The 19661-nt window shown below is 36.2% G+C and overlaps 1 protein-coding gene across 2 annotated transcripts in view; it reads right to left on the bottom strand.

Moving 5' to 3' along the window:
- Positions 1-19661, bottom strand: part of LOC127454812 (metabotropic glutamate receptor 1-like) — a 34899-nt gene that overhangs the window by 11726 nt on the left and 3512 nt on the right. For both annotated transcript variants that reach the window (XM_051722248.1, XM_051722249.1), the window contains exons 3-7: positions 18417-18666; positions 14891-15126; positions 6525-6771; positions 6015-6183; positions 5696-5822 (exon numbers count right to left, since the gene is read on the bottom strand). In XM_051722248.1, the coding sequence (XP_051578208.1) occupies positions 5696-5822; positions 6015-6183; positions 6525-6771; positions 14891-15126; positions 18417-18666 (1029 nt within the window). The remainder of the gene's footprint in view (positions 1-5695; positions 5823-6014; positions 6184-6524; positions 6772-14890; positions 15127-18416; positions 18667-19661) is intronic.

The raw sequence follows: 19661 nt of genomic DNA, 5'->3' as shown, positions 1-19661 counted from the left end.
GGACTGATAGCCTCAGTCACCATTCACAATTATTGCATATTTTTTCCATACAATGAAAATATAGGGTGACTGAGGCTAACATTCTTTCTGACGTCTCAATTTGTGTTCCATGTTAAAAATTAAGTAAAACATGAGTAAATTATTTTAAGGTGAACTAACCCTTTAAGTATACTTCCACCAATCATAAAACACTCTATGAGGCCGATAGGTGGTTTTGATCAAATAGTGCATTGTTGACTATGAATTAAAAATGGCAAAAGCGTATGCTTTGGAGTGCCTCATGTCTTTGTAAGACTGGCCATCTGAGTGTGACCAGCTCTCTTATGCACCAAGTGCTAAAGTAGGTTTTCAGCTCAACTAAAAATAAACAGCTGTTCCACTGAGGGACCAGGCCATACGAAAGAACCAAGCCAAAGGAGATTTTAGAGACTGCAGCATGAGAGAGGAAACTAATTCATGCATCATTACCAACACCATCACATATCTTTATATATATATATATATATATATATATATATATATATATATATATATATATATATATATATATAAGGATAAAACTGATGCAATTAAAGGAATAGTTCACCCAGAAATGAAAATTCTGTCATCATTTAATCACCCCTATGCCATTCTAACACAGTATTATTTTCTTCCCTAAAAAAAATACAGGTTAAGACAGCCTAAACTGGTTTGCTGGGAGACCAGCTTGACCAGCATAAACTCTCCAGGGCCAGCAAACCAGCATAGGCTTCCTACAAGATAAAATAAAATTCATTTATGTCTAGGATTCCAGACTATCGGCACATAGCTTCTGCTTGAGCTATAGTGAATCTGTGTATAACAGCAGTAACACACTGTAGAATGGAACTATATAGTGAACTAATAAAAAATACATCACTGGGACACTCTGTTATGCTGCTGCATTGACATTGACCATCACAGTGTATGAAAATAGGCCAGGGAAGTAGGCTGTGGAGTAGGGCTGTCACAGGCGATATGTTATATGGTGCAAGCAATCTGTAAAAATGATAAATGGCCTTCAGGTGTCATTGGAAACCTTTTGTAAATAGGACAGTGGAGGTCTTTTAAAGAGCCAGTTTAGTTATAGTGTAACACTTTGAGAAAGCTGTTTTGCATGAATGTTTTGAAGACTAATCTAGACTAATCTAGTTTTAACATATAGGCTATAGATAGACATGTTTAAAATTGTGACATTTTCAGAGGAAAAGTCCACACTGCGATGCTGGGGTGTTGTGGGTCGTAATCAGGGCATTGCTACTGTATAGGGTTGCTAAGGTGTTCTGAGTGTTTTTTAGCTCATTATTATGCTCATTATTATGTGGTTGATAGTGTATTCTGGGTGGTTGCTAAGAGTTTACTAGGGTGTCTTGGGTGGTTGCTAGATGTTTGTTAGCGTGTTTTGGGTGGTTGCTTGGTGTTTTTGTAGGGTGTTTTGCGTGGTTGCTAGACGTTTTTCTAGGGTGTCTTGAGTGGTTGGCAGACGTTTTTCTAGAGTGTTCTGGGTGATTGCTAGACGTTTTTCTAGGGTGTCTTTGGTGGTTGCTGGACATTTTTCTAGGGTGCCTTGGGTGATTGCTAGGGTATTTTGGATGGTTGCTAGATGTTTTTCTAGGGTGTTTTGGGTAGTTGCTAGACATTTTTCTAGTGTATTTTGGGTGGTTGCAAGGACTTTGCTAGGGTGTTTTTGGTGGTTCCCAGAAGTTTACTAGAGTGTTTGGGTGGTTGTTAGACATTTTTCTAGGGTGTCTTAGGTGGTTGCTAGATGTTTTTCTTGGGTGTTTTGGGTGGTTGCAAGGAGTTTGCTAGGGTGTTTTGGGTGGTTGCTAGATGTTTTTCTAGGGTGTTTTTGGTGGTTCCCATAAGTTTACTAGACTGTTTGGGTGGTTGCTAGACATTTTTCTAGGGTGTTTTAGGTGGTTACTAGATGTTTTTCTAGGGTGTCTTAGGTGGTTGCTAGATGTTTGCTAAGGTGTTTTGGGTGGATGCTAGCTGTTTTTCTAGGATGTTTTAGGTAGTTGCTAGACATTTGCTAGGGTGTTATGGGTGGTTGCTATACATTTTCTAAGTTGTTTTGGGTAGTTGCTAGACATTTTTATGGGGTGTTGTAGATGGTTGCTAGATGTTTTTCTAGGGTGTCTTAGATGGTTGATAGATGTTTTTCTAGGGTGTCTTAGGTGGTTTCTAGACGTTTGCTAGGGTATTTTGGGTGGATGCTAGACGTTCTTCTAGGGTGTTTTGGGTGGTTGCTAGTTTTTTTCTAGGGTGTTGTGGGTGGTTGCTAGACGTTTGCTAGGGTATTTTTGGTGGTTGCTAGACATTTTTCTAGGGTGTCTTAGTTGCTAGATGTTTTTCTAGGGTGTCTTAGGTGTTTGCTAGATGTTTGCTAGGGTGTTTTGGGTGGTTTCTAGCTTTTTTTCTAGGGTGTTTTGGGTAGTTGCTAGACATTTGCTAGGGTGTTATGGGTGGTTGCTATTTATTTTCTAGGTTGCTTTGGGTAGTTTCTAACTGTTTTTCTAGGGTGTTTTGGGTAGTTGCTAGACATTTTCTAGGGTGTTATGGTGGTTGCTATGAGTTAACTAGGGTGTTTTGAGTAGTTGCTAGACATTTGCTAGGGTGTTATGGGTGGTTGCTATGAGTTCTCTAGGGTGATTTGGGTGGTTGCTAGCTGTTTTTCTAGGTTGTTTTGAGTAGTTGCTAGGTGTTTTACTAGGGTGCTTTGGAAGGTTGCAAGACATTTGCTAAGGTGTTTTGGATGGTTGCTAGATGTTTTTCTAGGATAGTATGGGTGGTTGCAAGGAGTTTGCTAGCATGTTTTGGGTGGTTGCCAGAAGTTTACTAGAGTGTTTGGGTGGTTACTAAAAGTTTTTCTAGGGTGTTTTGGATGGCTGCTAGATGTTTTTCTAGGTTGTTTTGGGTAGTTGCTAGACGTTTGCTAGGGTGTTTTGGGAGGTTGCCAGAAGTTTACTAGAGTGTTTGGGTGGTTGCTAGAAGGTTTTCTAGGGTGTTTTGAGTGGTTGTAAGATGTTTTTCTATGGTGTTTTGAGTTGTTGCTAGACATTTTTCTAGGGTATTTTGGATGGTTGCTAGATGTTTTTCTAGGTTGTTTTGGGTAGTTGCTAGACGTTTGCTAGGGTGTTTTGGGAGGTTGCCAGAAGTTTACTAGAGTGTTTGGGTGGTTGCTAGATGTTTTTCTAGGGTGTTTTGGATAGTTGATAGATATTTTTTAGGGTGTTTTGAGTGGTTGCTAGATGTTTTTCTAGTGTATTTTGGATGGTTGCAAGGAGTTTGCTAGGGTGTTTTGGGAGGTTGCCACAAGTTTACAATAGTGTTTGGGTTGCTGCTAGAAGATTTTCTAGGGTGTTTTGGGTGGTTGCAAGAAGTTTTCCTAGGGTGTTTTGGATGGTTGCTAGATGTTTTTCTAGGGTGTTTTGCGTAGCTGCTAGACATTTTTCTAGGGTGTTTTGGGTGATTGCTAGACATTTTCTAAGGTGTTTTGGATGGTTACTAGAGGTTTTTTGTGTTTTGGGTGGTTGCCAGAAGTTTAATAGAGTGTTTGGGTGGTTGCTAGATGGTTTTCTAGGGTGTTTTGAGTGGTTGCTAGAAGGTGTTCTAGGGTGTTTTGGATGGTTGCTAGATGTTTGGTAAGGTGTTTTGGGTGATTGCAAGGAAATTGCTAGGGTGTTTTGGGTGGTTGCAATAAGTTTTTCTAGGGTGTTTTGAGTGGTGCTAGATGTTTTTCTTGGGTGTTTTGGATGGTTGCTACATGTTTTTCTAGGGTGTTTTGAGTGGTTGCCAGAAGTTTACTAGAGTGTTTGAGTGGTTGCTAGAAGGTGTTCTAGGGTGTTTTGGGTGGCTGCTAGACATTTGCTACGGTGTTATGGATGGTTGCTATGAGCTTTCTAAGTTGTTTTGGGTAGATGCTAGACATTTTTCTAGGGTGTTTTGGAGGATTGCTAGACATTTTCTAAGGTGTTTTGGGTGGTTGCTAGAGGTTTTTTGTGTTTTGTGTGGTTTCCAGAAGTTTACTAGAGCGTTTGGGTGGTTGCTAGATGGTTTTCTAGGGTATTTTGGGTGGTTGCAAGGAGTATGCTAGGGTGTTTTGGGTGGTTGCAGAAGTTTACTAGAGTGTTTGAGTGGTTGCTAGAAGGTGTTCTAGGGTGTTTTGTTTGGTTGCTAGATGTTTGGTAAGGTGTTTTGGATGGTTGCAAGGAGTTTGCTAAGGTGTTTTGGGTGGTTGCAAAAAGTTTTTCTAGGGTGTTTTGGATGGTTGCTAGATGTTTTTCTAGGGTGTTTTGGGTGGTTGCTAGACATTTTTCTAGGGTATTTTGGGTGGTTGCAAGGAGTTTGCTAGGGTGTTTTGGGAGGTTGCCAGAAGTTTACTAGAGTGTTTGGTGGTTGCTAGAAGGTTTTCTAGGGTGTTTTGGTTGGTTGCTAGATGTTTTTCTAGGGTGTTTTGGGTAGTTGCTTGATGTTTTTAGAGATTGTTTTAGGTAGTTTCTAGATGTTTTTCTGTGGTGTTTTGGGTGGTTGCTAGAGGTTTTTCTAGGGTGTTTTGAGTGGTTGTAAGATGTTTTTCTATGGTGTTTTGAGTGGTTGTAAGATGTTTTTCTATGGTGTTTTGAGTGGTTGCTAGACATTGTTCTAGGGTATTTTGGATGGTTGCTAGATGTTTTTCTACGGTGTTTTGGATAGTTGCTAGATATTTTTTAGGGTGTTTTGAGTGGTTGCTAGATGTTTTTTTCTAGGGTGTTTTGGGTGGTTGCTAGAAGTTTTTCTAGGGTGTTTTTGGTGGTTGCTAGAAGTTTTTCTAGGGTGTTTTTGGTTGTTGCAAGGAGTTTAATAGAGTGTTTGGGTGGTTTCTAGAAGGTTTTCTAGGGTGTTTTGGGTGGTTGCTAGAAGTTTTTCTAGGGTGTTTTTGGTTGTTGCAAGGAGTTTAATAGAGTGTTTGGGTGGTTTCTAGAAGGTTTTCTAGGGTGTTTTGGGTGGTTGCTAGAAGTTTTCCTAGGGTGTTTTGGGTAGTTGCTTGATGTTTTTCTATGTTGTTTTGGGTAATTGCTAGACGTTTTTCTAGGATGTTTTGGGTAGTTGCTAGATGTTTTTCTAGGTTGTTTTGGGTAGTTGCAAGACATTTGGTAAGGTGTTTTGGGTGGTTGCAAGGAGTTTATTAGGGTGTTTTGGGTGGTTGCAAAATGTTTTTCTAGGGTGTTTTGGGTGGTTGCTAGACAGTTTTTTTCTAGGGTGTTTTGGGTAGTTGCTAGACGTTTTTCTTGGGTGTTTTGGTGTGATTGCTATTAGTTTTTCTGGGATGTTTTGGGTGGTTTCTAGATGTTTGCTGGGGTGTTTCTGGCCCACCCCCAAGTCTTTATATTTTTCTGGTGTCTAGATATGTCCCTCCTTCAATGTAAGTCTACATTATTAAACGATGCGGTACAAGTAACATGTAAAAGTAGAGTATTAAAAGACTTTAATTAGTTTTATAATTTAATTATGTTTTTAACTACCAATTAGAGTTTAGTACTCTCAGCTCCATGTAACACATTTTCCAGTGTTTAAATCCATTCTGCAGATATCCCCCAAAATCAATGCAGAAAAAGTCCTCATATTCTGTGTGGGACTTGAGATAATTAACAAAGTGACTTTTGCAGTTAAAGGAAATGAAATAAAGCCAATGTACCATTCAGTTGTTCATCTGGCCACCATCCCAGCTCACAGGCTTTGCAGGTGAATTCATCCTGGACATATTCATTGTCTTTACAAGCAGTACAGATCCAACAGCAGCTCACCTCTCCTTTCCTGATCACCTGAGAGACACACAGGAAGGACATAAGGGTCGTGATGACAAAATGGTCATTATGGGGGTGAACAATCCCTTTAAAGTGTATGACATTACTTCTTTTCTTGTGTTATAATGAGGAGCAGATGATACAATGGAAAATAAAAGCAAGTATTTATACTTTCTTAAATGGAGGTTTGTGATAAGTATACAAACGTACTTTAATCTCTCCTTTAGAGCAGGGCTCACTGCAGACAGAATGGACCATCTCGCTGCGGTTCATCTGGATAATATAATCATCAATACTCAGAATGCCTTCATGCCAAGAGCCCACATTTATATAGTCATAGACTCCAGGCTCGACATACTGCAGGTTCATAATGTCATACCTTCAAGAAAGAGAGAGACAGAGTGCTAAAATGTATCTATAATATGAGATTCATACATCACTACATAATTATTTTTATTTTTCAGAAGTAATAAACTTTGGTACTAAACTTTGATCCTGCACCATTTGTGCTACAGACAGGAATGATATAAAAGTTTTGTTCGCTTTCCTCTGAATATCAACACAAAAGCCTTGACAAATTGCACTCAAAATACCCTGAAGTGCCTTACAAGTTGTGGAACTGCTCCACAGCGGTTTAAAAATTAATTAATAGCTATTTTTGTTTTCTTCATTTAGTGCATAATATGTAGCTTGCTATGTAGGCCAGTAAGTAAGACTGACCTGCCTGGTAAGTCCCCGTTTTCATCAAACCACACGTCCTCTCCAGACACACCAGTAAAGGAGGTCTTGAGGAGGAAGTCCAGCAGTTTGCTGCCATCAATGGGGTCCATCGCTTCACACAGTCCCATGTGACCAGGGCACAGGTGCTGATGCATATCATGCAGGCCGTGAGCCATGGCATAGATGGCATTGATGACAAAACCCATCTTACTGTCCTGGACATAGTTGTCCTCCAAGTTTTCATAACCTATGAGAATGGTCAAACCGAACAACATTTATTAGAGCACCTTTGCAACAACTTGAAGTTGAATTTTTGGCTCCCTTATAGATCTTTAATGTCAACATGAAATGGCATTTGCAACCCATTTTACTTCTGTAATGTGCTTTTTTAGAGTGAAAATGATTGACGGGAAAAAAATGTAGAGTGGGATTTGATTTTATCCATCAGGAATTTTTGGGATAATAAAAATACTGCAATGAAGCCAGGCCAGAATGTGAGATTGCAGAGGATTGTAAAGGACGAACCTGGCCTCCTGAAAAGTCGTAATAATAGTACTAGATGGCGAAATCATACAAGTTGGCTCGTACAAAAGCGTACAACTTTTTACTCCCATAGAGAAAAATAAACAAACCAACGAAGATTTGTTATTATGATTTTTTCTAAGTTTGACCCAAACCTACACATAACCATAAAGTCTAACCCCTTACCCAAACCCTGAACCTAACCGTGATTTAAGTAAGGGATAATGCACAGTCATTGGTTGTTATTATCCCATGGCTACTAACCATATAATTAAAAAAATATATATTATTTGAGAAAAAAAGAAATCGTTGAACAGCTGAATTTCACCTCCGGTTTGCATCAGAGTTCTGTTGGTGTTTTTTTTTTGTTTTGTTTGTTTTTGTAAATAATGACAGCTCAATAACTGACTGCTCATTATCCAGCTTATTACAAGACAATAAAAATAAAATGGACATGAAACACTGATTTGAGTTGGAATGATTTTATTAGATTACTTGTAGAGATCGCACAGTGAGTAGAACAGATGACTTGCATTAACCGGATGACCAATCTGATATTAAGCCCCAGATATGCGGTCGCTATTTAGAAATATCAGACCTCTAGATGGCCATTGACCAATCAGAATCGAGTATTCCAGAGACCCCTGTAATAATAGGAAAATACTTTTGTGTACTAGGGAAGCAAAAAAACATCGGGATTTGGAACGAGTCGAAAGAACATATTACAGGTTATTGACATATATCAATCATTTGTACTGCATGAACAAATATGGAACGAGTACCCAAATTTGTTCACTGACTTTTATTATTTCAAAATAAAATATTGGACAGATGGCTAGCTAAAATTTTATCCTTGTATTGTGTTGATTTGAAATTCTGTTTATTTACCTTTTTGCATGAGCTAAGTGGTACGATATCACCATTTTTCTCATTGTCTTGAGTTGTCATGAGACTAAGTTAAGAGGACTACTCCCCTCCTGTAACACCAGCGGCACCCACTTTTGAGGAGGATTTTTGACCAGGACGTGGAGGCTGAAGGTCAAGTGAACATCTCGCCAAATCCCATTCTTTTTTAATTATTGCCATATCTACTATTACATTAACATTTGCCAGCATTAAATAACTGTGTTAACTAATCACAATATTTTAGAAAGGTGGCATTACTTACAACAGTAGCCTAAGTAGCTTTTTGGCAGTTGATTACAACACTATGTTTCTTGCCTGTGTGGCCTAGGTGATGTCAGCTAAAGAAAGATGTTTCGGAGCAAAGTATTACATTTTAAACAAATATTACAAAGAAAAAAAAAATGTCTTTCTTGAAAATAATTTACACTGAGGAATCATGCACAATAAGACCAACAAAATGAAATAAGAAAGTAAATAGATTCCCTTTCATTTCATGTTGACTTCAAATATTCATTCAGCAATATTAGCAAATTACACATTTTGCAAGATTAAGTGCAAAAAATGTTTAAATATTGCAACAACAACAACAAAAAATATTTTACTTAAATGAAAATCACTTTAAAAATCCACTTTTTCAGCCATGATAATTCCAGACCCAATTTCATAGGGATTTTTTTTAGCATTTAAAAGGGAAAGATAGGGTGCCCAAAAACACAGTAAGTTTTTTTTTTTTTTTTTTTTGCATTGAAAAGTTAATCAAAAGACAGCAGCATTAAAATGGAAGATGAAAGGCACGCTTGTTGCCATGGTGAAGGAAACCACCTATATAACCCAATTCAGCATTTAATTAGTGATGGACATGATGGTGACATTATTATTAATTGAGTAAGAAAATTAATTATGCATCCGTGTGCTCATTCTTCCATGTCTCCCTTATGTATCAGAGTAAATGTGGCTGACAATTGTTATTTAAAAAAAAGATAGCTGTTTTAGCTCTATCAAATTCAAAGGAAGTGTACAATGTCAAAGGACACCCTATCGGCTCATTATCCAGTGAACTTTACCAAGCCAGCAAGAAGCAGTTTTCAGGCACCGTGGCTGATAATATGGAGTGGTTTCTAAGAATCTAAGGTTAAAGAAGGCATTTTTAAAGAAACAGCTCTTAATAACATGGCTCTACACATAACTCAGTTAAATTAAAATGCATTGCAGCAAGCAGCTGGCAGAAGCTAAAACCAAGGCATGCATTGTTGAAAATGTGTCTTGGTTGAACCCTAATTTCCACTTTGAGGGAAAACTAAGTAAACTGAAAAATATTTTATTAGATTGTGGCCCTCAGGGGCATATAAAGATATAGAAAATACTTCTTGTGTTTCTAAGCCCCCTAACTCTCTGTTAGATCATTCATTCTCTTAAACTACATATTTAATCTGGTATTTCAAAGATTTGTTCACATGCAGAGAGAAATAATTAGGATAGAAGGCCTCTGTAAAGATATGATACTGTGCTATGAAATTTGAATCCAAATAAAATTCACAAACTCATAAATCAAACAACATCATCTCCATAATAATCTAAAATGGTTGAAGAAAGAGTGAAAAAACATAATCCCGCTCTGTTCACACACACAGTTCATTGTTCAGTTCTTTACAAACCAATTTTTTATTATTTCTGTGTGTATACAGAAATTAAATGAACAACTAGCTTTTAGACCTTGTTTCCACCTGGTATTAAGATGTGTTTCGGGTGATCCGATCACATGTGGTCAGCCCTAAATACAGTTAACAAGTTCGGATAACAAAAACCACATACGAATGTGGTCAAATAGCATGTGACCGCATCGCATTTGAGGTGTAAACACTAATCCGTCCTATATGCGTCCCAGCAGCAGTGAATCTCCACCCCTCACCTGTCAATCAAACGCTGCGCTGAAACGAGAGCTTATATTTGTTTAAACTGTCCGATCGAAAAATGTAAAAAAGCAGATACATACACAATCACGAGAGCTTCATGTATCTTCTTTAGTGTGTCTGATATCAATACAGATGACAAGCACGAACACCTGAAGCTCCTTTGATACAGGTAATCCACTAAAATAATGGATCATTCTGCCTGACATGTTGTGTTTGTGCTTAGACTAAATTTCAACTGCATCTGAAAGAAACAGCGCATGTTTATTTTTTTTAATTATTATTATTTATTTTTTTTGCTGCTTCTTTGTCTTTACTGACTTTGTAGCGCTTTAATATCATGCAGTAAAACACTGACATAGTGATTGATGTACAGTATGTCATCATGAAACAGAGACCCTCCCCTTGAAATTTGAACACAGATGGTCACAGGAGACACATTTAAATGACCAGGTCTAAACAGCAATGTGTCTCACCTGACCACATGTGATCGGATCACCCGGGACCCATCGTAATACCAGGTGGAATCGGGGTCTTAATGTAATTGCCAGACCTATATGTCTAAGTTTCTATCACTACGGCAAACATGATGAGTTTGGGAGTGACTCCTGTATACTGTACACACACAGAACGATCATTTAAGGAACTTAAAGGTATTTAAATGTAGTGTGCACATGAACTTTGACTTTTTGGTTTCAAAAACCTGTTGCCACTATAGTCACAGTATGACATCAATACAATATTTTTGTTTTCAGTCAATGTTTAGCAGATGCATGTTCTAAGTTAAGCAAAACCTTCAGAAATATTAAATAAAAGCATGACCTCTTAATTTGCTTAATTAAAATTACTTAATTTGGCTCTGATTAATTTTAGCACAAGCAACGTTTGGAACTTTAAAAAGTTCCCCACTGGAACATGCAGCAAAGCCAACTGGCATGAGAGGTTTAGTTAATGTTATTGGGATCTAAAGTTCAAAGTGTTCAAACCAAAGTCCCCATTTAGAATATTCTAGTTCCTTCAGTGGATAAAATATCCCAATAACTTCATATATTAGAGGTCCACGGATATACATTGTTGCTTTGTGACCTTCTGGGCAATATATTTAAACTAACAACCTTTAATAGTGATCCCAAAATGTACAAATACTTTACACAGAATCACAGAACATAATTTCCTGGAAATTTCCTGAAAAGTTTGAATTCATATGGTTGTACAATATCAGTCGACCTCTATCTATATTGCTGAAGTGAAGTGCCTCCAAGTTAGCTCTTCATAAAAACGACTAAAATGACTTACCATCTTGGAGTTCTAGACAAAGAAATAATAACAAAACAGCAGACTATGACTATTTCTCTGTTTATTTGTAATAAATGTTCACTGTTCCTTTATGTTAAAATTCTAAAGACTTTAAAATGTGCAGTATGCATCAAAAACAGTAACTATACTGTACGTATGAAAAGTTCTTTCCCACAATAAATAAACTAACAAAAATAAAAAAATAAAAAAATGAAATCAGTAATAAGCAATGATGTTAGATATTAGATAATAAAGTGAGCGGCATGCTTCCCTGAATTTACATTTGAACTTTAAAGTAATTGTAGTTTCATAAAGATTCAGTAACATTTAAATCAACTATCATGCTGAAACATAAATACAGTTCATATAGTGAAGCGAAATGTGGCACTGCAAATGCAGACAACAAAATTAGGTGTCAGTTTAAAAAAAAAAACATGCTTATTGTTTTTAACTTAGGGTCCCACTTTATCTTAGGTGTCTTTAACTACTATGTACTAACATTATAATTAAGGCTGTCGATTAAAATTTTAATCGAATTAATTACATGGTGTGCCAATTAATTAATCAAATTAAACACAATTAATCGCATAAATAAATATTTGCTGAGAAAGCCCCTCATATAACAATAATTAACATATAATGATTAAATAATTATAAATAGTTATATTTAAATAATTATAAATAATAGAATGCAATAGGCTTTAGAATATATTGTTTATTACATATTATTGAACATAAGCCAATCATTGGCCTACAGTTCACAGCATTCCATTTTGCAACTGAATTCATCAATCTGTCCGAAATCAATTTATTATAAGGGATTTTCTAAGGATGCGACAATGTACACCTGCATCAGACGGATGCTTTTGGAGCGGCTCTATTACATTGTGTCATAAACATACCGTTTTTATGTCACTGTGTCAAGTTTAACGTAGTTTAAACATATAGAAACACGTCTTGAGATCCCTGCATTCGGAATTGCGCTCCATCAAGCGGCATTTAAACGCAAGAACGTGTTCTCATCTTGTGTTGTTTGCTGTCTGTGGTGAGTGTTGTTTGTTCTCTGTATAAGCTGCACGTTGCCTATACAGCTGGAGTTTCACTTACTGCCCCCTGGAGAAAACAGGTGGTACTCCAAGCTTGAATTACGGTCCAGGGACCTGATTAATTGCGTTAATTTTAAGTTAAATCGACAGCCCTAATGATAATACATATAATACAACATATTTATTGTGTAACTACATATTGTTCTGCAAAATTCTCACAAGATTCACATTTGCTGCTACTGAGGTTGAGGTAAGGGTAGGTTTAGGAGTAGGGTTAGGGTTTAGGGTAAAGGTAGGTTTAGGTTTAGTGTTAGGGGTTAGGTTAACAGTGTAACTACAGATGTAATTAAATGCAGGTATTTTAAATTTAAGTACAATGCAACAACACATATGTACACAGTGTTGGGAGGATTACTTCTGAAATGTATTCCAGTACAGATTACAGAATACATGCTGTAACATGTAATTTGTAATGTATTCCGTTAGATTACTCAAGGTCAGTAACGTATTCTAAATACTTTGGATTACTTCTTCAGCACTGGTAGATTTTTTTCACTTGTTTTGACTATAAAAACTCTGCCAGTACAGTAAGACAAAATACACGTTAAAAATACATTCTCTGAAAAACCTAAATATCTTATGCAGTGTTGTTTCTAAAACAAGATCAATCAAACTGATCTTGTTTTAAGGATTTTTAGATATTTTTACAGGAAAACAATAAAAAAATTATTATCAAGAATACAATTTTTGCCCTAATATCAAAGGTCTTACTAGAAAAAAAATAAATTATGATCCAACGTGAATTTTCTTGATAAAAAAAAAATATGATCGTGCCTGGTAACATGTGCATGTAAAATGACTAGAAATAGTATTTTAGCTTAGCATAAAGCTGACAATTTACACAAGGTTTATTTCTATTCCTTCTGCTCCAAACTTACTTCAAACTTACTCCTCTGTCTGCTCGTATGAATGTAACACATCATAAGAAAGTGTTTCACCGCTGTTCAAACACTGCATCATTGCATCATTTATATGGATAAATGTTTTCCATCTGAAAGGTCTAAATATTAAATGAAACAAATGACAATAAAATGCAAAGTAATCTCTTCAGTAATCAAAATACTTTTAGAATGTAACTGTATTCTAATTACCAATGATTTAAATTGTAACTGTAGTGGAATACAGTTACTTATATTTTGTATTTTAAATACGTAATCCCGTTACATGTATTCCGTTACTCCCCAACCCTGTGTGTACATAATAGGTACGTTTTAGAAAATGCTTAAGTACATAGTAGTTAAAGACACCTAAGTGGGTCCCAACTTAGTGTTGTCCCAAATTGTGCTTCAGCTGATGTTTTTGAAAGTTGATGACAAATATCAGCCCAGTCAGATAAATATATGCCATAAAAAGATTCAATTTACCTAGATCACCTTTTCAGTCAGCAGAGGGAAAGTGTCAGATCACAAAAACAGCAAAAACATAGAAATATGCCTTTGAATTATTATAAACCCAAGAAGCCAAAAGTATGTTTCTTTACTTTTCTCAATTATTGGGAAGTAGCAGACATACTTCTAAAATGAAAAACAGGCAATGTATTACAGGGATAGTTAACCCAAAAATGCATTATTTCCTGTGTGACTTACTTTCCTTTATGGAACACATAAGGAGATGTTAACCCTGTAAAGCCTGAAATATGAAAGAATTGTCATGAAAGAATTGTCAGGAAAAAAAATTTTTTTTTAAGTACCATTATGCAAGCTATAAAAACATATTATTAAAAAAAATTGCATGTGTGTTTTTTTTATGCATCATATTTGATACATTAGGCTTTAAATATAATTATGGTAAGATGACATCATAATAGCTTGTAATGTAAAATAATTAGATTTTTATAATGACAGAGCAGTCTGGATATATGAACATATACAGAAATATTAGTTCACACTTTAAATATATTTTATAAAAATTTTCAAAGCTTTGTGACTTTTTTTGTGATGAGCATGAATGTAATGTAATGGTGATTGAGAGATATACCTCAAAAGCCTGATGTATCATATTTGATACATGGATTACAACTGTTTTATATATATTTTGTATAAAATAATATACAAAATTTTAACCAAGCATAAGTTGCTTATATTCAGAAAATACTCATTTTAAAATATCAGTAACAATATAACCATTACTGTCACTTTATTAAAATCAGCAAAGATTTAACATTAAAAAAAAAAAAAAAATGTTATGTGCATGCAATACAAAAGCGGACATTTTTGAAAACAATTGTAAAATATTTTTCCCGGAAACGTCCACCAGGTGGCAGCAGACATCTAGTACATTGCAGACAACAGGATATTCGGCAAAATTTTGATTATGTTAATGATGCAGAGGCTTCAAATCTGATATAGGTGACGTTATAGGGTTAAGCAGTATGTTAAACTCAGTCACCATTTACATTCAATCATCTTTTTTCCATACAATGAAAGTGAATGATCACAGACTTTTAATATTTGGGTGAACTATCCCTTTTAATTTTGATATTTTGATGAAAAAAACCTAATATAATTTCTTTAAAATTGTGAGTATAATATATTATCCGATGTATTAGACATTATATGATGGGGACATGAAACTGCACACTGCATGGTAGGAATGACCCCAATAGAGCACATCTTTTTCTCCATACCTGAGCAGTTCTTCTTATAATTTGTGTTTTCTTGCGGGTGTCCTGGGAGACGACACTGGAAACGATACTGCCAGAATTCCGCAAACCAGGGGTTTCTAGTGTTGGTGTTGAGGCGTAACTTTAGATAGTAGTCATCAAAGGACGTGACCTCCTCACTCTGTAGCTTCATTGTGATTCCACCCACGGCTTCCTGCTCGTAACCCTCCACAACCTCATCTCTGTCTGCCCAGCCGTCACTGAAGGAACCGGGTCACAGAGAGACTAATTAATAACATGGAACTTAAAAAACACTGATGCTCTCAAGTGCACTGGCCTACTTTAGCACAAGCTAAAGAACAAACTCAGCACACACAATAATCCTTACTTTGTGTGAGATGTTTCATCATTAGAGCATAAGTGATGTGTTGGCATGGGAAAAGCATGGGAATTTTGTAACTAATATTATTGATATGACACAGTGTTTTTCAGAAATTAAAACTTTGACAGCTCTAGTGTCTTGAGTAAAGTTTGATAAATGACAATTAACAATTTTAGCTATGAAAAATTTGTCATAATGTGAACTTGAGAACTTTTTTTTTCTTTTTTAATTAAAAGTTGACCTTTAGTAATTTCTGTGGTGAATATTTGGTGAGGTCAGTCCAGATTATTATTATTTTTTTAAATAACCATTTTTAATATCATCACATTCTCAGTACACCTTTGAGAATTTTTGGTAGGTAGAAATAGCTCCTTCAAGGAATATTCCGCATTCAATACAAGTTAAGCTCATTCGACAGCATTTGTGACATAATGTAGATTACCAAAAAAAAAAAAAAAAAAAGCAAAAATCGAGGTTACAGTGAGGCATTTAGAATTTAATTTAAAGGCAGAAATGAAAAGCTTATAATTTTATTAAAGCACTTACATTAATTCTTCTGTTAAAAATGTGTATTATTTGACCTGAAAATGTTGTTGGTTTTTTTGTGTAATTTTATTGCCCTGCCTTTGTATTGTAAAAGTGGCTACTTAAGACCTAGCAAATTGCAATAAATATCTATATGAAGTAGATTATAAAGCAGGCAATAGTTCGTATTAGGCTGCCTTTAGGTCCTGGGCTGTTTTTTAATCCCAGTTCAACCCTGTTTGGCTTGATTGTGTTTTGTTGAGCTCATTATGAAGGTATCTTTTTGTGGTTATGGCACCATCGGCACCATCTGCCACTCAGCATCTTCTCCGCAAGACGCCAAAGCTGGCCTATTCTTAGCTGACTCTTCTTACTTCATAGACAACAATTTACCACAAACAGCTGACACTCGTTGTGTTTTTCTCATTATAATTAAAAAACTGATTTAAAAAAAATTCATAATCGCTCATTGTATTATTGCATTTGTCAGTTTTGGGACTATTAACCAAATCTAAAATTGACCCAAATAGTGACTATTTGCTCTAGGTGTAAATAGCACCTGCCACACAACACGGTTATTTGCACTCCAATAGTATGGTGGAAAAATAGAAATTGAAGAGAAATTGCACCCACTAGTGTTTCTGCAGTGGCGTGGGATGTAACGACGGAATGCATTTTTTGGTGTGGACGACCGGGGTTCTAATCAGCCTTTTATCCCACTTTTCCCAATCCTCTTTCCTGTCTCCACACTTAATATTTCCTTTAATACTATTTATAATAATAAATGAAAATAAATACATAGGTTGATTTCCTCGCAGTGATTTGGTCACTGTGACAGTGGGGTGTTGAGAGAAAGGTTTGATCTGCATAACATTAACCATGGTTTGACTGTAGTAATATGGTATTAACCATGTTTTTTGGCAGAAGCCATTGTTTTAATGTAATTTAGCATGGTGTTACTACAGTAATATGGTGTTAATATACTGTAGGAACCATGTTTAATTTTTTTGGTTACTATGATTTTACTACAAAAAACCAGAGTGATACTATGGTTACTGTAGTAAAAACATGGTTAGTTTTGGCAAAGGAAGGTTAGATTTAGGAGTTGGTGTAGGGTGTCTGTGGGACTCTCAATAAACACAAGAAACAGGGGGCCTGGGTAGCTCAGCGAGTATTGACGCTGACTACCACCCCTGGAGTCATGAGTTCGAATCCAGGGCATGCTGAGTGACTCCAGCCAGGTCTCCTTAGCAACCTCCTCGTGGTCGTGATTAGTGGTTCTCGCTCTCAAGGGGGTGCGTGGTAAGTTGTGCGTGGATCGCAGAGAGTAGCATGAGCCTCCACATGCTGGGGGTCTCCGCGGTGTCATGCGCAATGAGCCACGTGATAAGATGCGCAGATTGGCAGTCTCAGAAGCGGAGGCAACTGAGACTTGTCCTCCGCCACCCTTAGGACCTACTAAGTAGTGGGAATTGGGCATTCCAAATTGGGAGAAAAGGGGATACATTTTTTTTAAACACAAGAAACATGCTACAGTGATGCCATTATACTGTAAGCCTCTGAAAACAGTTAAAATAGAATTACGACATTTTTGTGCCATGTAAAATTAAAATACTTGAAGAATACATTTTTAACATCACGAGAATAGTCAAATTGTTTTGAGAATATCCCATAATAGCCCTTTACTTTAATACTTTAATGTAATAATGCTAATAATGCAACAACTTTATTCTCATAATTTTGACTTTATTCTCAAAACATTTCTAGTTCACTCTCATAGTGCAACAATATTTTTTTTTAATTAACCTCGTAATTTTACGGCTTTATTCTCAAAATATTATACTTTAATTTCATAATGCCATGACTTTATATTATTGTAATGTCACTTTATCCTCAAACATTACTACTTAAGTCTCTTAATGTTATGACTTTAATCGCAAAATCTTACATATCTTTTATTTTAACATGGCACTAAAACACGATCGTCAAATAGGTTTAACTATCATAACAAGCATGAACATTTGTTGTGATTGTTCATTGCGAACAAGATATTGAATAAAAAAACAGTGGATTCCTATGAGTCTATTCTGACTTGGGACAATTTTTCTTTTCTTTACCATAAATGTTATACAATCCAGCACACTGGTTTTGCCAATCGTCATCCAAAGGATGTGGAATCTGGAACCTGAATTAAAGGTAGAAAAACTGAGAATCTACAGAACACAGGTTTTCTAGTCCTCATCTCAAATATATCATGTTCAAACTGAACATTTTTAATGTGTTCTGCCAAAGTTGCCAAAGTTTAATACTTTGAATGAGACTCTCCTTATAATAAAATAGAGAAGCCTTGACCAATTGATGTTCTTTCTTCATTCCATAGACAGTGCACTGGTGTCAAGATAGAGGTATAAAATACCCAACAAGAGAGGGTTCTGCTGAGTAAAATTACCAAGGAGAAATCATCCACCATCATTTTAATATCTCATTAATTGGAAACCTGCAGCATCAATGAACTGAAACCATGATCATTTCTAAGCAGAATCCCTATGACTGGTCTTATGAAACTATCAAGGATTATACTTTAAAGGTAGTTCACCCAAAAATTGACTTTGAGTATGAGCAACAATATCTAAACTTATATACCTGCCAATGAGGAGGAATTCTCCAGCTACGCCGAGGCGTCTCATGGCCATGAGGAGGCCGCGTACAGTCATTCCCTCACAGAAGCAGACCACCACACGAGCTTTAGGTAGACGTTCTCGAAGTTTCCTCAGCAGCCGGTCAAAGTGTTTCTCTCCAGCGTTGCTGTAGATCTTGTCAGAGTGGGCGATACACAGACCCTCCTGAGATGCCAGTTCCTTAAAGGCCTCCATCCCACTTTCCCCATAATTCCCTGAAAATGTTTCAGAAAAACATTAACCCTTTCAGAAAATTACAATTATTACCTGCTCATCACATATGACTATTTAATGATTTCTAGATTCATTTGAATGATTTGTGTGGGTAACAGACCTACAGACTGAAACATGTTGTCAACCCCTGACTGTGTCTTGTGAGACACAAAGTTTTATACCTGTAGGGGGCACTTGATGCTCTGAAAACTGAATCCTCCATGTATCCGCATTTAAATCTCAGAATGTTTTATATACCTTTGGATACACTGGATAGTCTATACAAGCATTTCTAAAAATCCTCATCCAGTAAAAATAAATGACTGTGATTGGCCCATCCTGGCCAGCGCTGAGAAAAGTAACAGGTACCACGAGACACCACCGTTTACCCTAAAGGGGGATTGTGCAACACTAGTCGGACGATATACCAACTTGTACAACGGAGGGGGGACTTCAGTTTTTTGTCTTATTATGACAGACTTACAGTCAAGCAATTGCAAGGTATCTCATACTAAATTATTTTCAGCATTGACAAAAAATATATAAACAAGGACAAATGCATGATTGGGAGGGACAAATCACCCCCTTCACAACATTGGGCCAAACCCCAAAGGATGTGGAATTGCAATGACAGGAAGAGGAATTTAATTCATTGCAATTCAAAGAAATTCAACAAGGGGAAAGAGCAGATCATTTCTTAGGTTTTTTTTAAGGTTTCCATGTTTGTAAGCTGTTTTATGTTGTTTGGTCCCATTTTAAAGACTTTGTGGTAAATTAAAGCATTTTTGGAAATGATGTGTTCTTCCACCCTGGTCCATTAAATGAAAGTTAATTCATTAAATATTGTGATATGCCACCTCAATTCAAATTCAGGTGCAAAATTCAAATCTGAATGCTGCACAACCTATTAAATAGGTTACATTCCTGTACACATTTAGCATTTATATTTTTACAATTAACAGTGCTGTATTGTCTAAAATGTACAATAATAAATTTC

Source organism: Myxocyprinus asiaticus, chromosome 17 (genome assembly GCF_019703515.2).
Source record: "Myxocyprinus asiaticus isolate MX2 ecotype Aquarium Trade chromosome 17, UBuf_Myxa_2, whole genome shotgun sequence".
Taxonomy (NCBI): domain Eukaryota; kingdom Metazoa; phylum Chordata; class Actinopteri; order Cypriniformes; family Catostomidae; genus Myxocyprinus; species Myxocyprinus asiaticus.
This window is presented reverse-complemented; position numbering and strand designations above follow the sequence as displayed.